The 17,304-nt window shown below is 46.6% G+C and overlaps 1 protein-coding gene across 1 annotated transcript; it reads left to right on the top strand.

The window, feature by feature from the left end:
- The first annotated feature begins 1,904 nt into the window (after positions 1-1,904).
- Positions 1,905-5,770, top strand: LOC135813845 (uncharacterized). The gene is given in 1 exon segment (XM_065326865.1): positions 1,905-5,770. A coding segment is annotated over 1 exon segment (3,270 nt). The 5' UTR covers positions 1,905-2,070; the 3' UTR covers positions 5,341-5,770.
- Positions 5,771-17,304: the final 11,534 nt, after the last annotated feature.

The raw sequence follows: 17,304 nt of genomic DNA, 5'->3' as shown, positions 1-17,304 counted from the left end.
TTGTTTTTCAGGCCAGTGAGGGAAGCTGATGAGGGGAGAAGGGTCGTGTCGTCAGCAAACAGAGACGTTCCAGGGAAGACTGCAGGTAAGTCGTTTACGTAAATTATAAATAGTAGGGGACCAAGAATTGATCCTTGAGGAACGCCTGACAATACTGGCTCTGCAGCCGAGGATGTGCCAAGCACAGTTACGTACTGATAACGCCCAGAGAGATAAGATTTCAGCCAGGAGAGTGGTTGTTTGCGTACCCTGAATGCATGCTCGAGCTTTGCCAAAAGTCCTCGATGCCAGACGGTATCAAAAGCCTTGGCCAAGTCAAAGAAGCAAATGCCAGCAAGCGCTCTGTTATCCCTATGCTGGCAAACCTGCTGCACGATGCGGGTCAGTTGAAGGGAGGTGGAGTCGCCTTTACGAAACCCAGATTGTGCGGGACTCAGAAACGGCGAAACATGTCTGTATAAGTGGTCATAAAAGATGCGTTCACATACTTTGGACACGCAGGGAAGAAGAGAGATAGGGCGGTAGTTTGCAGGTTCGTGGCGGGAACCTTTCTTGAATACAGGTATGACTTTCGCTGTTTTCCATGCGGAAGGGAATATGCCCGTGGTAAATGACATGTTGAAAATATGGCACAAAGGGAATGCTATGGATGGTGCCAGGGCCTTGAGGACCCGGTTGGGGATGCCGTCAGGACCAGACGCCTTGCACGTCGGAAGCTTCTTCAGATGACGCCGGACAGTGGCAGTTGTGGTGATGACGGACGTGAAACAAGCTGAGGGCTCCGAGGGGGTGAGAATAGGGGGAATAGAGAGCAACGGGTCATCTGGCCGAGTCACAGAGGCAAACTGGGCGTTTAGTGCCGTAGCTTTGGCCAAAGGGTCAGCCGCCTGCTGAGTCCCTGTTGTGAGTGACGGAATTTCTCGTGATACGTTTCGAATTCTTGCTTATCTCACAAACTGGTGAAGCGATGGACGGTGTCTACCCCGCAAAGTAGTTTGCACTGAGCGGATATAAGCTCTGTACTTTGTCCGCGTCAGGGTTTTCACTATATTTCGCTGCTGTTGGTATGCTTGTTTGTTTTGTTGTGTTGGGTACTTCTTAAAAATGCTATAGAGATCATATTTCCACTTGATTGCTGTGCGGAGATGGGCATCAACCCAGGGTGGCTGACTGGGCCGTGGGCAGCGGTGAGAATACGGCTGCTTTCCGAATGGCCAGAGGTGCTTCTCAAGGGCACTGTTGAGAATGGAAGAAAAGTGCGAAAGCGCATCATTGACGTTGCTGGCACGCAGGTGCCAGCTCCAGTCAATATCAGAGAGCTCTGCATTCACACTATCCCAGACGGAAGATGGCACGGATTTAAAGTCATATTCCGGCTTTGCAGGAACATTGCTGAAGTGGCTTCGGGGTCCAGCACTGAAATGCACCCAGAGTGCAGGATTTTCCTTCCAAAAATCCTTAAATTTTCTGGGGGAGGACCCCCCCCCCCACCATGCCACCATTCAACAGGGCACTCGTCACTCGACCGCACTGCTCCATGCCCATGGGAGCTGCCTTCGGCCCTGTACTGCCATGTCCAATCAATCAGTGAGCGATGGCAGTGCCTCTTTGACGGACTGTCGCCACGGGACTCGAACCAGGCAGGGACCCAGCGACCTTCGCTAGCTATGCCGCCGATGCTCTAACTCAACTGTCTAAGTCTAACCGCTAAGCCATGGTGTAGTCGTCATCCAAGCAGAGACCGGTAAAGGCTGACGTAAAGACTCAGGAAACACAGACAACTGGCAGTCTGTATGACTGTACTGATATGATACATGACATTGTATGGATTGGCAAACAAAAAAACTCATACCTGAGTATCAGTGAATGATTCAAGATGATTCCATTTTAGGTTTAATATTCAGGACCGTGATACAGGTAGATATAACCAAGAAACTCTCTGTCGCACGGCATTCCAGTAGATCACCTGCTAGCGGTGTTCTTGTGAGTGACTACAAGTAGATCAGGTGGCTGGCCAGGCTGATCCACGCGGCGGATCCAGGAAAAAACGGCACAGTCCCCGGCCCCGTCATGAGCTCAGGCGCCGAAAAGCAGGAGTTGTTGAATGCACCAGATGAGGAGGACGATGATTTGTCGGACAACGGCGGCATTGCCAGCCGACCCCTGAACGTGAAAAGCCTCAACCCTCAAGACGAAGACCAGACAGATACAGGAGACGGGCTTGACGACATACAAATTGTGGATAGTGACGAAGCCGTCAGTGCTACAGGTGGCAAGCGTAAGCGATTTCGAGTGAAGTCCGCGAGGAGACAGTCGAACGCTAACCTGAGACGCATCCGAGTTCGGCGGGTATGTTGCGTACTTTTGGTCATTGCTGCATGCATTGTTGGTGCTATTGCTTACGCGGTCCACGGTCGGCAAGCTTCGGGTAAAGCATCCCCGAATCTAAACGGCGCAGTCCTGAAATCACCGGCTGACACAGCATCTTACAAAGTGTTCAAATTGGAAAATGGCATCAAAGTGTTGCTTATCTCGGACAATGCCACGCTCAATCTACCAATGGCCGTGTCAGTGAATGTCAATGCTGGCTTGTTCAATGAACCCGCAGAGTACCCAGGATTGGCTCATTTCCTTGAGCACATGCTGTTTTTTGGCGGCACTGTGAAATACCCAGAAGAGGATGGCTTCAATAAATACGTCACACTGAACGGAGGCGCTGCTAATGCACACACCAGCACTGTTTTTACCAATTACTTCTTTCACATCAATCAGAATTCTGGTGCAAAGGCATTGGACATGCTTGCACAGTTCTTCATCTCGCCAACACTAAGCCAAGATCTAGTGGCACGTGAGGTGAAGGCAGTGGACTCGGAATTCCGCAACTACCAATCTGATGATGACCGTCGCCAAATTCGTCTCCTCAGTCTTATGTCGGACCCGCAGTCACCGCTGTCTCGCACATTCCCTGGTTCTGCCCAGACACTCAACAAGCCGGATATTCTGACGGCGTTGCGCAAGTTCTTCAAGGAGCAGTACACGTCGGATAGACTCTCCGTTGCAGTCTGGAGCACTGACAAACTGGAGAACTTGGAACAGCTTGTCAGGCAGTCATTCTCGGCCATACCGAAAACAACATCTCCCGAGTTCATACCCATCAGGCCGTGTACAACGGGATACGGTGGCCAAATCGGCCGCTATACCAGACGCCATGGAAACAACACACTGACTATGCACTTTCAGGTGGACTCGAGCAAGGATTTGGAAAGGCGTCGATCAATACTCTTGATCGCTGTCTTACTGAGGAGTGAAGCAAGCGGGTCTGTACTGTCACGACTTCGCGAATTAGGCTGGGCCACGTCACTAGGTGTTGGCGACGAGTCCGTGATTGGCTGTTCAGTGATGTCTGTAGTTATCTACATGACTTTGCAGGGGAAAACCCACTATAACGAAATGATTGGCATGGTGTTCGATTACATACACCTCATTGAGACATCTGGTGTGAGCCAAGAGACTTGGAGAAATCTGAAATCCCTGGAGGAAATCAATTTCAGATTTAGCCGCCCGTTCCCTGACGCGGCATCTGCAATTCCCCTCCTGGCACAGCGATTGAGTAGGATTGAAACGCCAGCAGATTTGCTGTCTCCGCCATCTCGTGACATCTGGGATCCGGCGACAACGTTGAGTGTTGTGAAACGGCTGACACCAGACAACATTGTGGTGATCATTGGCTCATCAGAAGTAGAGCCTCTTACAGAACACGATTCTCTTTTTGGTCTCAGCTACTCGATTAGTGCACTGCCCAAGAGTCAGATGTTAAAATGGCAGCATTGGAAACGAGATCCGCATTTCTCAATTCCTGGACTTAATCCGTACGTCCCGGATATCAAGATGCTGACGGCGCTGCAGGATCAACCATCTATTCCCGCTCCAGAGCTATTGGTTAATGTTGCTGGCAAGAAGCTGTGGTGGTATCCTAACCCTGAGTTTCCACATGTTCCTTAAGTCTCCATCGACATTGCCCTATACCCGGACATTCACAGCTTCCAACAGGATGGTGTCGCGTTTCACGCTCATATGACCATGTGGTTGGCCATGGTAAACAAGGACAATGAGACGTTCAATGCCCAACTTGCTGGTTTCTCCTATCAACTAAGCCACGATGTGTCATCTCTACACCTGACACTCACTGGGTATGCTGATGTGAAGCCACTTCGTCTCTACCTCACCACCCTTCTGCAGAGCATCTTCAAGACATATAATGTACATCATTTCCGCAGTGTTAAGCATGAACAAATCCAGTTGCTATCCAAGGGTCGCGCAGTTACCAAAGAAAAGGACCTTATAATGCTCCGATACAACACCCGATACATCAGTCGTTCGGATCGGGGAGTGTTCCTACCACTACTATCAATGAGACACCATGACTTGTTGAATTTTGTTTCAGCCTTTACCGGTGCGATGACGACTGTTGGCTTCATTCATGGCAGCCTGAGTAGGGCCAAAGCAAAAGCTCTCTTCGGCGAGGTGTCGCACTTCCACCCAGACAGCACTCCTGTTGACCTGGACAAAGTCAGATATCAGCAGCTTCTATCATTGCAACCATCATCTCAGCCAGTGTATCATGCACAAGCACTAGAGCCTAATACCGCTGTCGTCTATGACATCATCCCCATGTGCGGGTCATGTGATATTGGTGCTGGCATCAATATCTCCACGTACGCAGGTGCAGGCTGCAGCCGAGAGTCCTTGCGTTGCAGTGTTCTTGCCTTGTTTCTCAATCAGCTGATTGATGATGCCTGCTTGTATCAGCTCAGGACAACGGAACAACTTGGCTATACTGTCTTCTGTAGAGTTGCCGAAAGCATCAACGAATACCAACTGGCAGCTTATGTCCAGAGTCCCAGATACAAAGTGGAATACATCGAACGCCGTATTCAGGCATTCCTTGCGTCATTTTCCGTCACTTTAAAGAAACGTTTGAATGCCCCTTCTTTGTGGGCACGACTACGCTCTTCGGTCCGCACTCTTTTGAGTCGCCAGGAGAAATCTTTCGAAGCCCTGACACGCCGCCTGAGGTCTGAAATATATCAAGCTCGTTTCCAGTTTGACATGAATGCACAACTCTTGTCAGAGCTGGAACATATCACCGACCCAATGTCAGTTGTCAACTTCTACAATGACATCTTGCAAAGTAAACGCCAGCTCTCCATTCAGATCTACAACAAGGAGGAGACATCACTGCATGCTGGTGATAATATTCTTGACGAATCGTCTCTACCAGCATGGCGCCGCTCTCACCGGACCTACGTACCTTTATCACGTGTTAGCTATGGTATATGAGTTACACAACATGCACTGACACACATTGTAACTCTATGTGTGTTGTGGCAGCAAAGTGATTCCCAGTGCCCCACTGAAACAGGCAGCCAGTCTTTTTCCCACGTTAAAATAGTACTTGTCTTGTCCATCATATCCGGCGCTCTTCATTTTTCTGTTCTTAATTTTCAATGAAGCATTCATGATAATTATTTTTCGATAAAACCTTTGTGATACTGGAAACACCCCTTGACATAGGCTTTGGTCTTTCTCTTTTGTATAAATAAATATTGAATTTTATCAATTCAGCTGGTCCTGTTGATTACGGTTCTGAAACTATTGTCGCCTTGCTGCCTGTTTAAAAATTCTTCACATTGCGTTTGTTCTTATGAAGCCTAGTTTTTATCTGCACATTGATTTTTACATTCCAAACGATGGTTTAGAGGGAGCCGGAGACTCATTGCTCTATGGGTACGAAATAATACAGTATACAGTATACACCAGGGAGTAGTAATGTTACTACTCCCTGGTGTATACTGTATACTGTATACAATACTGTACTTCAAGTAATAAGTGATGTCACCGACCCACTGTCAATGGTCAACTTCTACAATGACATCTTGCAAAGTAAACGCCAGCTCTCCATTCAGATCTATAACAAAGAGGAGACGTCACTGCATGTCGGTGATAATATTCTTGACCAATGGTCTCTACCATGCAGCATGGCGCCGCTCTCACCAAACCTATGTGCCTTTATCACGCGTTAGCTGCTATCCGCAACGTTACAGTCGACCTACCCTTATAACGAGTATTACTAGTGTTGCCACTTGGGACGAAGGTTGGACTGAGGTTCGAATGATCTTCGTTTTCGAATTGGCCTGATTGCCATGAACCTCGATTGCCATGAACCTCCAGAGTAACAGCACCTTACAAACTTGTCTAAGTCTGCATAATACATGTACATGTATGTTACTGTCCCATGATCTTCATGATCTTGGTGAATCCTTCCAATGATTATGTTCTCTGCAGCTGCATATTATCAAGAGTAGTAGTAGTAGTAGTAGTATTTATTATTTTACTAGGGCAATCCCCACAGACTGTGAGTCTTTTTACAGGGTACCCTAGGTAAGTGCGTGAAATAGAGCTAAATGAAGAAAGCCGTAAGTGCGTGAAATAGAGTAAAGAAAAAAGAAAACGGTGGCTGCACACTGTGCCATTATGTGTTGCAAAAGAGGCTGCGAAGAGTACTGTTGAACATTGCAAAGGAGGCTGCCTGGCGGCATGCTGCTGGAAGCGAATTCCACCTGTCAGCAGCCAGGTGAGGCAAAGCATAGAAACCGTACCGTGACGAAGCATTAGGCAGGGCTAAAGCCAGGGCGGACTGTCCCCTGGTCAAGGCATTGGTATGGTTGCTATTTGATCTAAGTACAAAAAGCTCGGCAAGTAGAGGGCTGCGGCGGCCATGCACACATTTATAGACAAGGCAAAATATCTTTAGGTTATAACGGAGTACATAACCCTGTTATGTACTCTTGATATTATGCATATAATCAGGTCTGCGAGGAGCCATTTAAAAGTTTAAAAATTGTCACAAGGATAAGTGCAGAAGCCAAACCACCGTAGGGAGGAGACATCGCGGTACACAGCACCGAAAACACCCAAGAGTGCACCTGGACTCGTAGGACGACCTCGTGTGACCGTGTACTACATCGGAAATGTTGACCCGGACTGCGATGCGGATTCAATAGCTGAACACTGCAAGGCACAAGGTGTATCTGTAGTACAAAGCGTCGTGTACACCTCCGTGCACTTTAGAACCGCCTCTGCTCGTATTACAGTCTTGGTCACGGACGCCAAGAAGGTCGCGGAAGAATCGTTCTGGCCTGACGAAGTTGGCCGTACTGTAAGGCGGTGTTTACATGAAGCGCTTCAACCCGGGTTGAGTTCGACCCGGGTCAGATTTCAACCCCCCATGTGCATAAAATGAATTGCGCGTTTACATGACGCATGAGGTATATTATGTATCAGATTGCAACGACCAGGAGGCCCTAAGTAGTGGCTGCAAATGACCGATATCCGTCACTTGCGGCTCTGCATCAGAGACCTGTAGCTGGCCTGAAGAGTTGTAAAATTACTCCTTCGTAGCCGGGCGAGTCAGAGCGAGGGCGATTCACGGCTTGGTCAAAAAACTGTCCGCCTGGAACGTAAACGTGGATCTGCCGACACAGTTCACCTGGTTCACACGCCTGACCTGGCATGCTGCCTTGCGTGAAAGGAACATTTTTCCGAAAGCAAGCTTCTTCTCCAAAATTCGAAATTTCCTTCCAAAAATGCCGTCGTCCTTGACCTCGAAGCTGAATGTTGTTAGGATAGAAGATTAGCGAAGATGTAGCCGACCCATTCTGGCAAGCCGTGTGCCCTCTGGATATGCAGTTGTTCGCCATGGTCAACAATCTTCTTCTCCTTCGTTCGTACTTTCACTTTCCTGACCACGAATACAAGCGGTACCCTTGCTCAGGTTAGTGTTTATTTGTCTGTCTATGCACATACATGTAATACAATGTACTGTTCGTGCTGCAGGCACTGGCCGATCATGGAAATAGAGGAAGCAGCCAGCTTTCTTTGAATTCTCGTGCTTTCAACAAAAAATATGTACACACTTTCCTTGGCTCCTCTTTCCCACCGCCACCATGCATGCACAATCGAGCTTGCTTTAATGCCCTGCAGTGCAGAATGCTCCCACCACCGCAACTACCACCGCCGCCACCACTACCAGCAGCAGCAGCACCACCACCACCACCACCACCACCACTGTGACCACCACCACCACCACCACTGTGACCACCACCACCACCACCACCACTGTGACCACCACCACCACCACCACCACCACCACCACCACCACCACCACCACCACCACCACCACCACCACCACCACCACCACCACCACCACCACCACCACCACCACCACCACCACCACCACCACCACCACCACCACCACCACCACCACCACCACCACCACCACCACCACCACCACCACCACCACCACCACCACACTACCATCACTATAGAAGCATTGTCGTGCACGGCACGTCTGCAAGAGAAAATAATAGTACGCCAGTGCTGTAATGCCCTGCAGTGCAGTATGCTCCCGCCACCACCACCACCACCACCACCACCACTATGGAAGCATTGTCACGCACTGTACATCGATCCACAAGAGAAAATATGCCAGTGACTTACTAGCACCTCCATGCTGCATGAGGACCTGGACACAGCACTGTTCCCTCTGCAGGAAAGGGGGCGGGGTGTATTTCATTGTCCCTGCTTGAAGTACTTCCTCCGCGTCATCGAAATTGTCGCAGTTTGACTTTTGATATAAAACGGGGTATTTACTCACCAGCACTCATACCAGAGGCAGGGAATGGGATATAGGCGATAGTCATCAGTATAGGGTGACGGTAAAGTTCTATTTTCTGTTATTGGAAGCTGGAATTTTTGAACTAGACGCACTTTCTTCGCTGATGTCGCTGCGATGGTAATTTCGACTTTGCGGAGATCAGTCAGGCGTTGCAGCCTGCACATTTCTCGTGCTTATGGCCATTCACTCAAGCCTCATCACTGTTTTACCTTAGCTGGGGTGAGAATGACTTCGTGGAACAAGTGGCAGCGCTTGGAGAAACATCGAGGGGTCAGCAAACTAAATGCCTGCAACAGCGATAAAATTTGTCGCTCTGGCTGAGACACTCAGTACATGATTGTACCTGCAAGAGCCGTGTAGACTCTACACGTAGTGCTAGTGATGCACGCGCAGGTGCCGTACCATGGTACACCAGTGATGCTGAAAAACAGGGCGCGCTGGACGCGATAGTACACTTACCTGAACTGCATGAGCTGTGACCAAACAGCTAAAATACATGGGCATGCCACGGCTAAAATAAGTTCATTTCAAGATCGAGGTGATTCCGCCGACGGTAATCAACCGACCTCGCAACGATCGTGTATTCTTACTAGGCTTCGTTGGTGGTGAAGTAGAAATCATCCAGAGCTAGCAGACGACAAGCACAGCAGCTCTTGTCCTGTGGAGAAAGTCAAAGCGTTTGAGATGAGGCGCGACCAACTTTCAACCTTCCTTGAAATATTTCGGAACGATATTTTTGCGTCCATTGACATCAGCGACGACGAGGACTTCATCTCTGCATGAAAACCCTCAGTCCAACTGTCCTGGAACGTTACTCTAGTCTTCAGACTATCATATTGTGTAATAAGTTTTGAATGGCTTAGCTTATGGAGTTGTCAGTAACAAGTGACAAGTCACTAGTCAAACTGCGACAATTTCGATGACGCGGAGGAAGTAATAATGACTACATGACAAGATGTCCAGCTAACTTTGCCAGTAACGAACGACCCTTGATCGGGCATGAGAAAAGTGTTGCTATTTGGGAGTTGGCGTCATTCACGGGGTTGAAAATATACGGCTATATTGTTACTAGGTCTGAAGATAGTCTCACTATCCGTGGGTTGTTATACCCGTGGTTGACTGCAGATACGTTTGGATTATTCTATGAGTATGTGAAGGGTATACGTTAAATATTTTCCCGAGGATATAGCACGAGGAAATTATGGGGAATGCAGTACATGTATAGAATGGTGCAATCCATTTCTCCCAGGGCACTTTCCCAAGACTCCTTCCAATATTCACTCTTGGCGCGACCCATGTGAACTGAGCGGGGTGTATCGTTGAATATACCCCTCTCAGAACGTCTACTGATTGGCTGAAATCGCCCAAATCATACCGTGCCATGGATCAATGCATGTCAGGGAGTCGTAGCACCCAAGGAAACAACACGAGATCATGATACCCAAAATGATGTACTGTAAAAGCAGAAATTTTCAGTGGTGTTTTATTTTCGGTAACTTTGGTGCCGACAATTTTTACCGAAAAAATGCACCGAAATTTTTCGGTACTACTTAGTAGTGCTAGCACCCTTACCTGGAAAGCGGGTATTACCGAAAATTTCCCTCCACCGAACCACCGATTTTGGAGAATTCCGAAAATATTACACCATCAAAAATGTCTGCTTTTACAGTACACAGATTGGATCCATGGAGATTCTACATGATCCGTGGTTTATGCAACCCGTGATCGCGGACTTGACCCACTGGCCCCAAGCATGGGTCAGTCAAGCGATGCTATATGCGAGCATGTATGTATCGCACTTGCCCCTAAGGCAGTAAGGGCAACTGTCACTGGCAGCCCGGGGTTGAACCCACATTATTAATTTTTGAAATTTTCTAGGGTGACACGAAAAGCTTCACGCACTGGGTGGTCACTCTCTATTCATGTATACCACTCTGCCAATAGTGCATGGAGCTCTCTTTTGAGCTGCCCAGCTGGCCCTCGTTATGATTTAGGCTGAAAGTCTACCGTGCCGTCTCCCTTATTATTATTTATGCTATGACTCCATAATGCATATTATCAAGAGTACATAACCCCCCAGAGTGTGCAACGCCGATCCAGCTCTGCATAGGGTCTTGGTCGAGCGGAATCGGATCTTCTGATGTCATGCGTACACTCCACACCAGCTCAAGGCCGGTCTCGAGGCAGGGCACCATTGTTTTTGATCCAAGAGTACCCGCGACTCCCCGGGTTCCCCTCAGATGTGTACGGTATTATGCCGCAAAGATCCGATTCGGCTCGACCAAGACCCTATACCTGTATACAGAGCTGGATCAGGCGTTGCGCACTCTGGGGGGTTATGTACTCTTGATATTATGTACAGAAGAAAAAATCCCGGGGCTCCGTTGATGAAATTCTGTTTTGTCAAGTGGGCATTTTTGATTATTGTGAATGGCGTGTAGTGCCATAGTACAGTTCCTTTTGCTACGTAACGTGTGCACAAGTCACGTTTCAGCAATTGAACTAGGAAGATCTATGTCTCTGATCTTGTCATTTGGCCCGGCTGGTACTGTGCATTAACAACCATTGTCAGGCACCCTCGAAAGACCAACAGCGATGAGTTCATGACCCAAGCATTATTTGGGCCGTTAAGTTGACTAAACGGGAGTGTAGCAAGCTTTGATCGGCGTACTTCCTTCCGTACGTAGTGAAATGTTGTCCGAGCTGAATAGATTCTATCTCCTGCGGTTTAGTACAATAGTTCCACACCTAATACTGTAGATTCGACGTCTCCAAGAAAAATCTCCATGGAGACTGGAAACTATAGCAGATCATAAATGACGCAGCAGCTCAGCTGATTCCCTAGCTCGTGTCTAGGTTCATGTACTTTGGTCAACGTGTTGTGGCAGACTCCATGTGCAAAGCTGCATACTCTTGGGGTTATTGATTCTTGCTTATAATTCATGCATAGATATGAACATCATAATAATTGAATGTTGGCAAGACCCAACAAGGTGTCCCTTAGATCAGATCTTCACAAAATGCACATACTGTAAGACATGTATATATAACGAGGAAGCAAATCTAACGTTTTAACGGATGACATTTCTTCGTTATAATAGATCCATTGAGGCCGTACTGCTTCATATATGCTGTGTGTGTATATGGCAGAATACTGCAAGATTGTTAACATATCTTCTCGTTAACCTATGAATTTTGGACAATCGTTAAATGTGCGACTCATTATAATAACATGTCTTACAGTACATCTTGAAAAGCCGTATTTTGGTTTCACATACACGTCTCATTTCTATTACAGAGATCAGCAGCCATGGGCCATTGGTGGCAATACTGGTAGGAGTCGCCCGAGGCTTAGCCAATAATTTCCGTTCTATACCCAATATCATACCCGAACTGGGCACAAATCTATCCCATTCCTTGGTGCTGACCCCTTTGATGCGCCCCCGAATCCCTTAGCATTATTAGTACGTCCAATTCATTTCGTGATCAGCTCACCGCATGCTCAGTACTGTGTTGTAAAGTATGCAAATTTCCGACGCTTTTAAATTGCAGCCTCCCCAGGGCAAAAACACATCTCGGCCACATTGAAATTTCAGCCTGTACTGCTGATGCCTGTATGCACTGTCACGTTGAACCTTGCAAAACGAATTTTAGGCTACAAATGCCCAGTACATAAAAGGGGAGAAGGCACTGAACGAAGCGTCAACCTACGAATACAACCTCAGTGCAACAACGTGCTCTTTCTCTTTCTGCTTGTGTAAGCAGAAAGAGCATGTTGTTACACTGAGGTTGTATTCGTAGGTTGACAGTTCGTTCAGTGCCTTCTCACCTTGGGTTACGTAATCTTGTTACCTTTTGCGTTTCCTCTAGTAAATAAAAGGGGGGTTGTCAAATGACAACCGCTCTATTCAGTTGCTATTCACTCCTGGCGCATGCGCTGGACGAAAAATTCTTTTATTAGTGATGTCGAAAAAGTATGCGGTTGTCAGTTGACAAACCTCCTTTTATTTACAATTTAGTTGCGTGATGTCCACCACTTTCCGAATTAAAAATGCACAGGCCGTTAATAGCCGAAAATAAAATATGCGCCGAATATGCAGTACCTTGCGCGCTCTGTTAGAAGACATTAGGGCTACTGGGAATGAATGCCCAAGTAAAATGATGAAGTACAGTAATACAATACTATAGGGAGTGCATTTGCCATGAATGCACCAAGCCAACTCTCCTATACAAACAGTATAGTGTCGCTGCCAAAAATATGATTAGCTAAAGTTGCCTTTTTGCATTATTATGGTTGAACTTTTTTTTCCTGTAGCCTCGTTCCCATGCTGTGGATTTAATCACGAAATTTGTTAGCAAGACGAAGAGGTTTTATGTGAGCTTACTGTTATTCTACCTGCACTTGCTTTTATCTTTTTTTTGTGCAGGACTCTGAGAAGCTGGAGGGACCCCACAAACCTCAAGCATTGAGGATACAACTTTTAACCAAGAACCAGGCAACATGATGTGCATGTATCACGTTCGCTGTGATTGCATCGTTTCAGGGTACACTGACAACATACTAGTACTAGTAACTAGTCCTTGATTAGCAGCAGTGGCCTGAATTATTGCCTGGCCGCTATTCATATAATCCTTTGGTGCTTACTCATCGCCTTGTTCTGTCTCTAAAATGGCGTATGGGTGTTCCGAGGCTTGTAATATTTGCTCAAGCCGCGCATTGGCATTGGTGTATGTCGGTAAATGCCAGCCACTGCTGCCTAGCTCAACATGTTTTGTATGATGTAGAATGCGCTCTGTGTATCTACAATCGAGTGACCTGCTTGTGTGGGCCAACTGCAACTACACCAACAGTTGCACTAGTATGTGCACTGTGCTGGCACAGTGTATCATACTCAGTCTTGTCACTTCTTCTCCCACGTATACTGTATTGTTTAATTCACTGTACACATCTTGCCCAGCTCCTATAAGGCCACACAGAATTAGTTTGTTGTTTTGGGCCACTACACTCAGCTGGTGTAAGGTTGGTCTGCTTCTCTCTTCCTTCTCTTTGACGTGTCCAGCCAATCATTCATGTCAAGCTTTGCATAACTTAGATCACTGTATATACAGTCACCTGGCTGGAAACGTCCATGCCTGCAAAATCGCATCTTTCTTGAGGGACCCCATTTTATAGAGTGGACGACATTCACTTTCCTGATAGACTCACCTCAGATGTTGGTATTGTACCCATCCCTGATTTGTACATGCACCACGTTTTTGGCAACTCCGAACAGTGAGAATGTCTGCTGTGGATAGTTCTCATGCTTTAAACTCATTCCTAAATTGAATGTAAACAAGTACAGTATAATACCACCAAAATGTAGTTCATTACAAGTCGTCGATTATGATCCTTTGTTGAGACGAAAGCTTCGGGACCTGGGAGTACTTGTGACATACCCATATCATACTCTCTCAGGTTCTGAAGCTGTGTGCTGTGTGCCAGGGGTTATGGCGATCGTGTGCTTGTATGTTCGGATAAGGGCGTGGGAAAACACTCATCTAAAACATACTCATTTCCTCATGCATACTTTCATTTCTCATTCTTTTTGGCACACACTCCAGCTCCTCGAAATTATCATGGGATGCATGTTGATGACAGCCTGCTGCCATGCAGCCTGAGCAGTTCGGACAATCAATCATTCGGATAATCGGCATTCTATATTACTACAGTTGTAGTAGCTGTATTTCATGTACAGTACTACAGTAGAGTCGGGCGCCAAAGAACGTGTTGCCCAAGAATGTCCAGCCTGAAATGCTAAGAACGCCACCGCCTTAAGTTTAAAAGAATGGAGGTGTTGGTTTTCCGGCAGCTTTCGGGATACATAATTATGATCCTAACATGATTGTTTCTAAGAACATGCTACAAGAGCGCAGCCGGATGGCTGAAAAATACGAACACCCAAGGCTAACCTCTTGGACACAACGTTCTTGGACGCTCGACTCTACTGTAGTATGGAAGAACGCTCTTCGGCAGCCGCAGGGATGTTACGTGTACATGTTAGAAATCATGCGTACAAGATGCCTATTTAATTAAGTCTGCTCTTCTTTTATGACAAGCTTTGGCATGCATGCAGCTCTTAAAATTAATCCCAAAGGTGGAGTGCAATGACATGTTTAATAAGTCCCGAAGGCGGAGTGCAATGACATGCATTTGGAACCGTGATCACTAAAGTCCTGCGCTTAATTCTAAGATTTAGAACTATAAGTGATGTTGCACACCCAAGAACGTCGTTCCGAGGGCCTAGGTCGGGGGCGTTCTTGGAAGAACATCATGCTGGATTGTAGATAAACTACTGTATATAACCCGCATGTGTGTGATAACAAAAGCTGCGGTACAGTGCGGAGAAACTAGTATAACTAATATCACCAGTAGGTTTTCTAAACTTCTTGTTCTATACTGGAGAATATTCCAGCGAGTCAATCCAGAGCAAGTGCTATGGAAATGGACTAGCGAGAGCTCACAATAGCCAGACAGACCCACGAGTCCTTTCTTGAACCGAACAATAATCATTTATGGCATTCAACATGCAGTTTGGGAAGCCATACAGTCCTGGGACAAATATCCAAATGCATTCTTGTCTCCAGACCAAACAACGATTGTTATCATACTTAACAGTTTCCAACTCTACGACCACCATACCAGCTCAAGCAAAAAGAAGCAAAGGAAGACGGAGATTTCTACTTGTGCAGCCATTCAGGGAGGAGCACGAAGGCTGTTTTAACATTACATGATTCGACTGTGCACGCACTTTCCAAAAGTGTACTTATCACATACCACGTGAACTCTTAGGCTGTTTGCAGTGCGATATACTTACATGTGCATGCCCTTACCGCACATTCACACTCCAGTACAAAACATAATTATGCAAATATGTAATGCACATAATGGAACATTCTACGCTTGAAAGCAGATCAGCATTCGAACTTTTTCATTGCCTTCAGGCTGCAACAGCATATTGCAAGAGGGCACAATGGCCCAACCCAACATCTTCCAGTGAACACCATCGGCCATGGCAGTACAGACCATCTGACATCACTCACACCACCCACATAGAAGAGAAGCAATGTTGATACTTCATAGTTAACACGTTACAAATACTACTGAGAGTGCATATAGGCAGTACACCAGGTTCAGGATGCATTGATCCATTCTTCTGCTTAAACTACCTTAGCTGCTCATTTGATCTATGGTTATGCATGCTGTCATCAGCGAGCCACATCATTTCGAAAGACTGATGACGGAGAGATCATTGTGCGTGTGTAGTCACAATACTATCAGAGAAATACGTTTGGCAAATATAGGAATACTGTGGACAAAATCGTACACAATAACCTGCCTTGAAGCAAATCTCAGAAAGAAAGCGCTGTGCAGATGCATGTCAGCCGCTTCAGATTCAGTCACTTCGTGAGATCCAATATTCTTCCAACTGTACTGTTCAGCCTTCGGTGATCCACAGAGACAGACAAACAATCTGTTCCGTCCTTCCACATGAGAAACAGAGAGGGAATATGTTCCAGTTCATTCCAGTATGAAGGTGGCGGAAACAGGCAATGAAAGGTCATCGTTGGGCCTACATGACCAGCCTTCAGACATGAGTTCTCAGAGACCTTCGCTCATCATAATGGTATTCACCCTTGGCTCCAATCCTGCAAAACACGTGAAAAGATTGCAGCAAAACAAACTGAATGTTATAAAGAAGCAATTTAGGAAAACTATGCCTATCGTATTTGTAGTACAGTGAAGCTAAGATACAACACCCAGCAGGCAGGCAAACTTGATAATATCCGATGAATTAGCATGCCTGGTCATGGCACACCGGGTACAAAATATGCAACCAGCATAACGTTTCCACCAGTATTGATAATCTATCGTAACGTTATTATCAAACTACATAACTGCTAAGAATGTGCAACTACTAACATCAGGTACGATCGGCTTCGAAATCCAATGATTATGAGCAAGCGCGCATATATTTCTACATGTGCCATGTAGATAGAGTGTTTCATCAGGTTCAGTAGGCATGGATCCACAGTTCATTGTTCTGCTTCAGCTACCGTAGCTGTGATGTACAAGTTTTGATCTCTGGCTATGCATGATGGTATTAGTGAGCCCAATGGCCTACAAAAGCCGAAGTGATGAAACTTTCTGCCGTGGGCAGAGGGATCATCGAGTTGCCCCCTCTTGGTTATGTACTCATGCCATGACCAACTATCAGTGCACAAGTACTGCTACGCCCTCACTATGATCCATTGCAACAATATCACCAGGCACATGCATGCTACTGCACCCATTAAACCAAGAGTCGCAAATAGGAAAATCTTTGCTGTGAACCACAGCTATAAGGTGCTTTGAGTCCAGTTTTGTGGGAAAGTTGCACTGCACGATGCACAATACCACATTGAGCGAAATTCTTTTTTTTCACATAGCGTGAAGTGTCTCTCGAGAAATGCAATGCACAATGCATAGCACATCGCAGAAAAATCTTGTATTGCACCTGCAGTCTAAGGGCCGATTCACAATACAACTT

This window comes from Sycon ciliatum, chromosome 4 (assembly GCF_964019385.1).
Source record: "Sycon ciliatum chromosome 4, ocSycCili1.1, whole genome shotgun sequence".
Lineage (NCBI taxonomy): Eukaryota > Metazoa > Porifera > Calcarea > Leucosolenida > Sycettidae > Sycon > Sycon ciliatum.
Note: the sequence above shows the minus strand (reverse complement) of the source record. Positions and strands in the feature narration are given on the sequence as shown.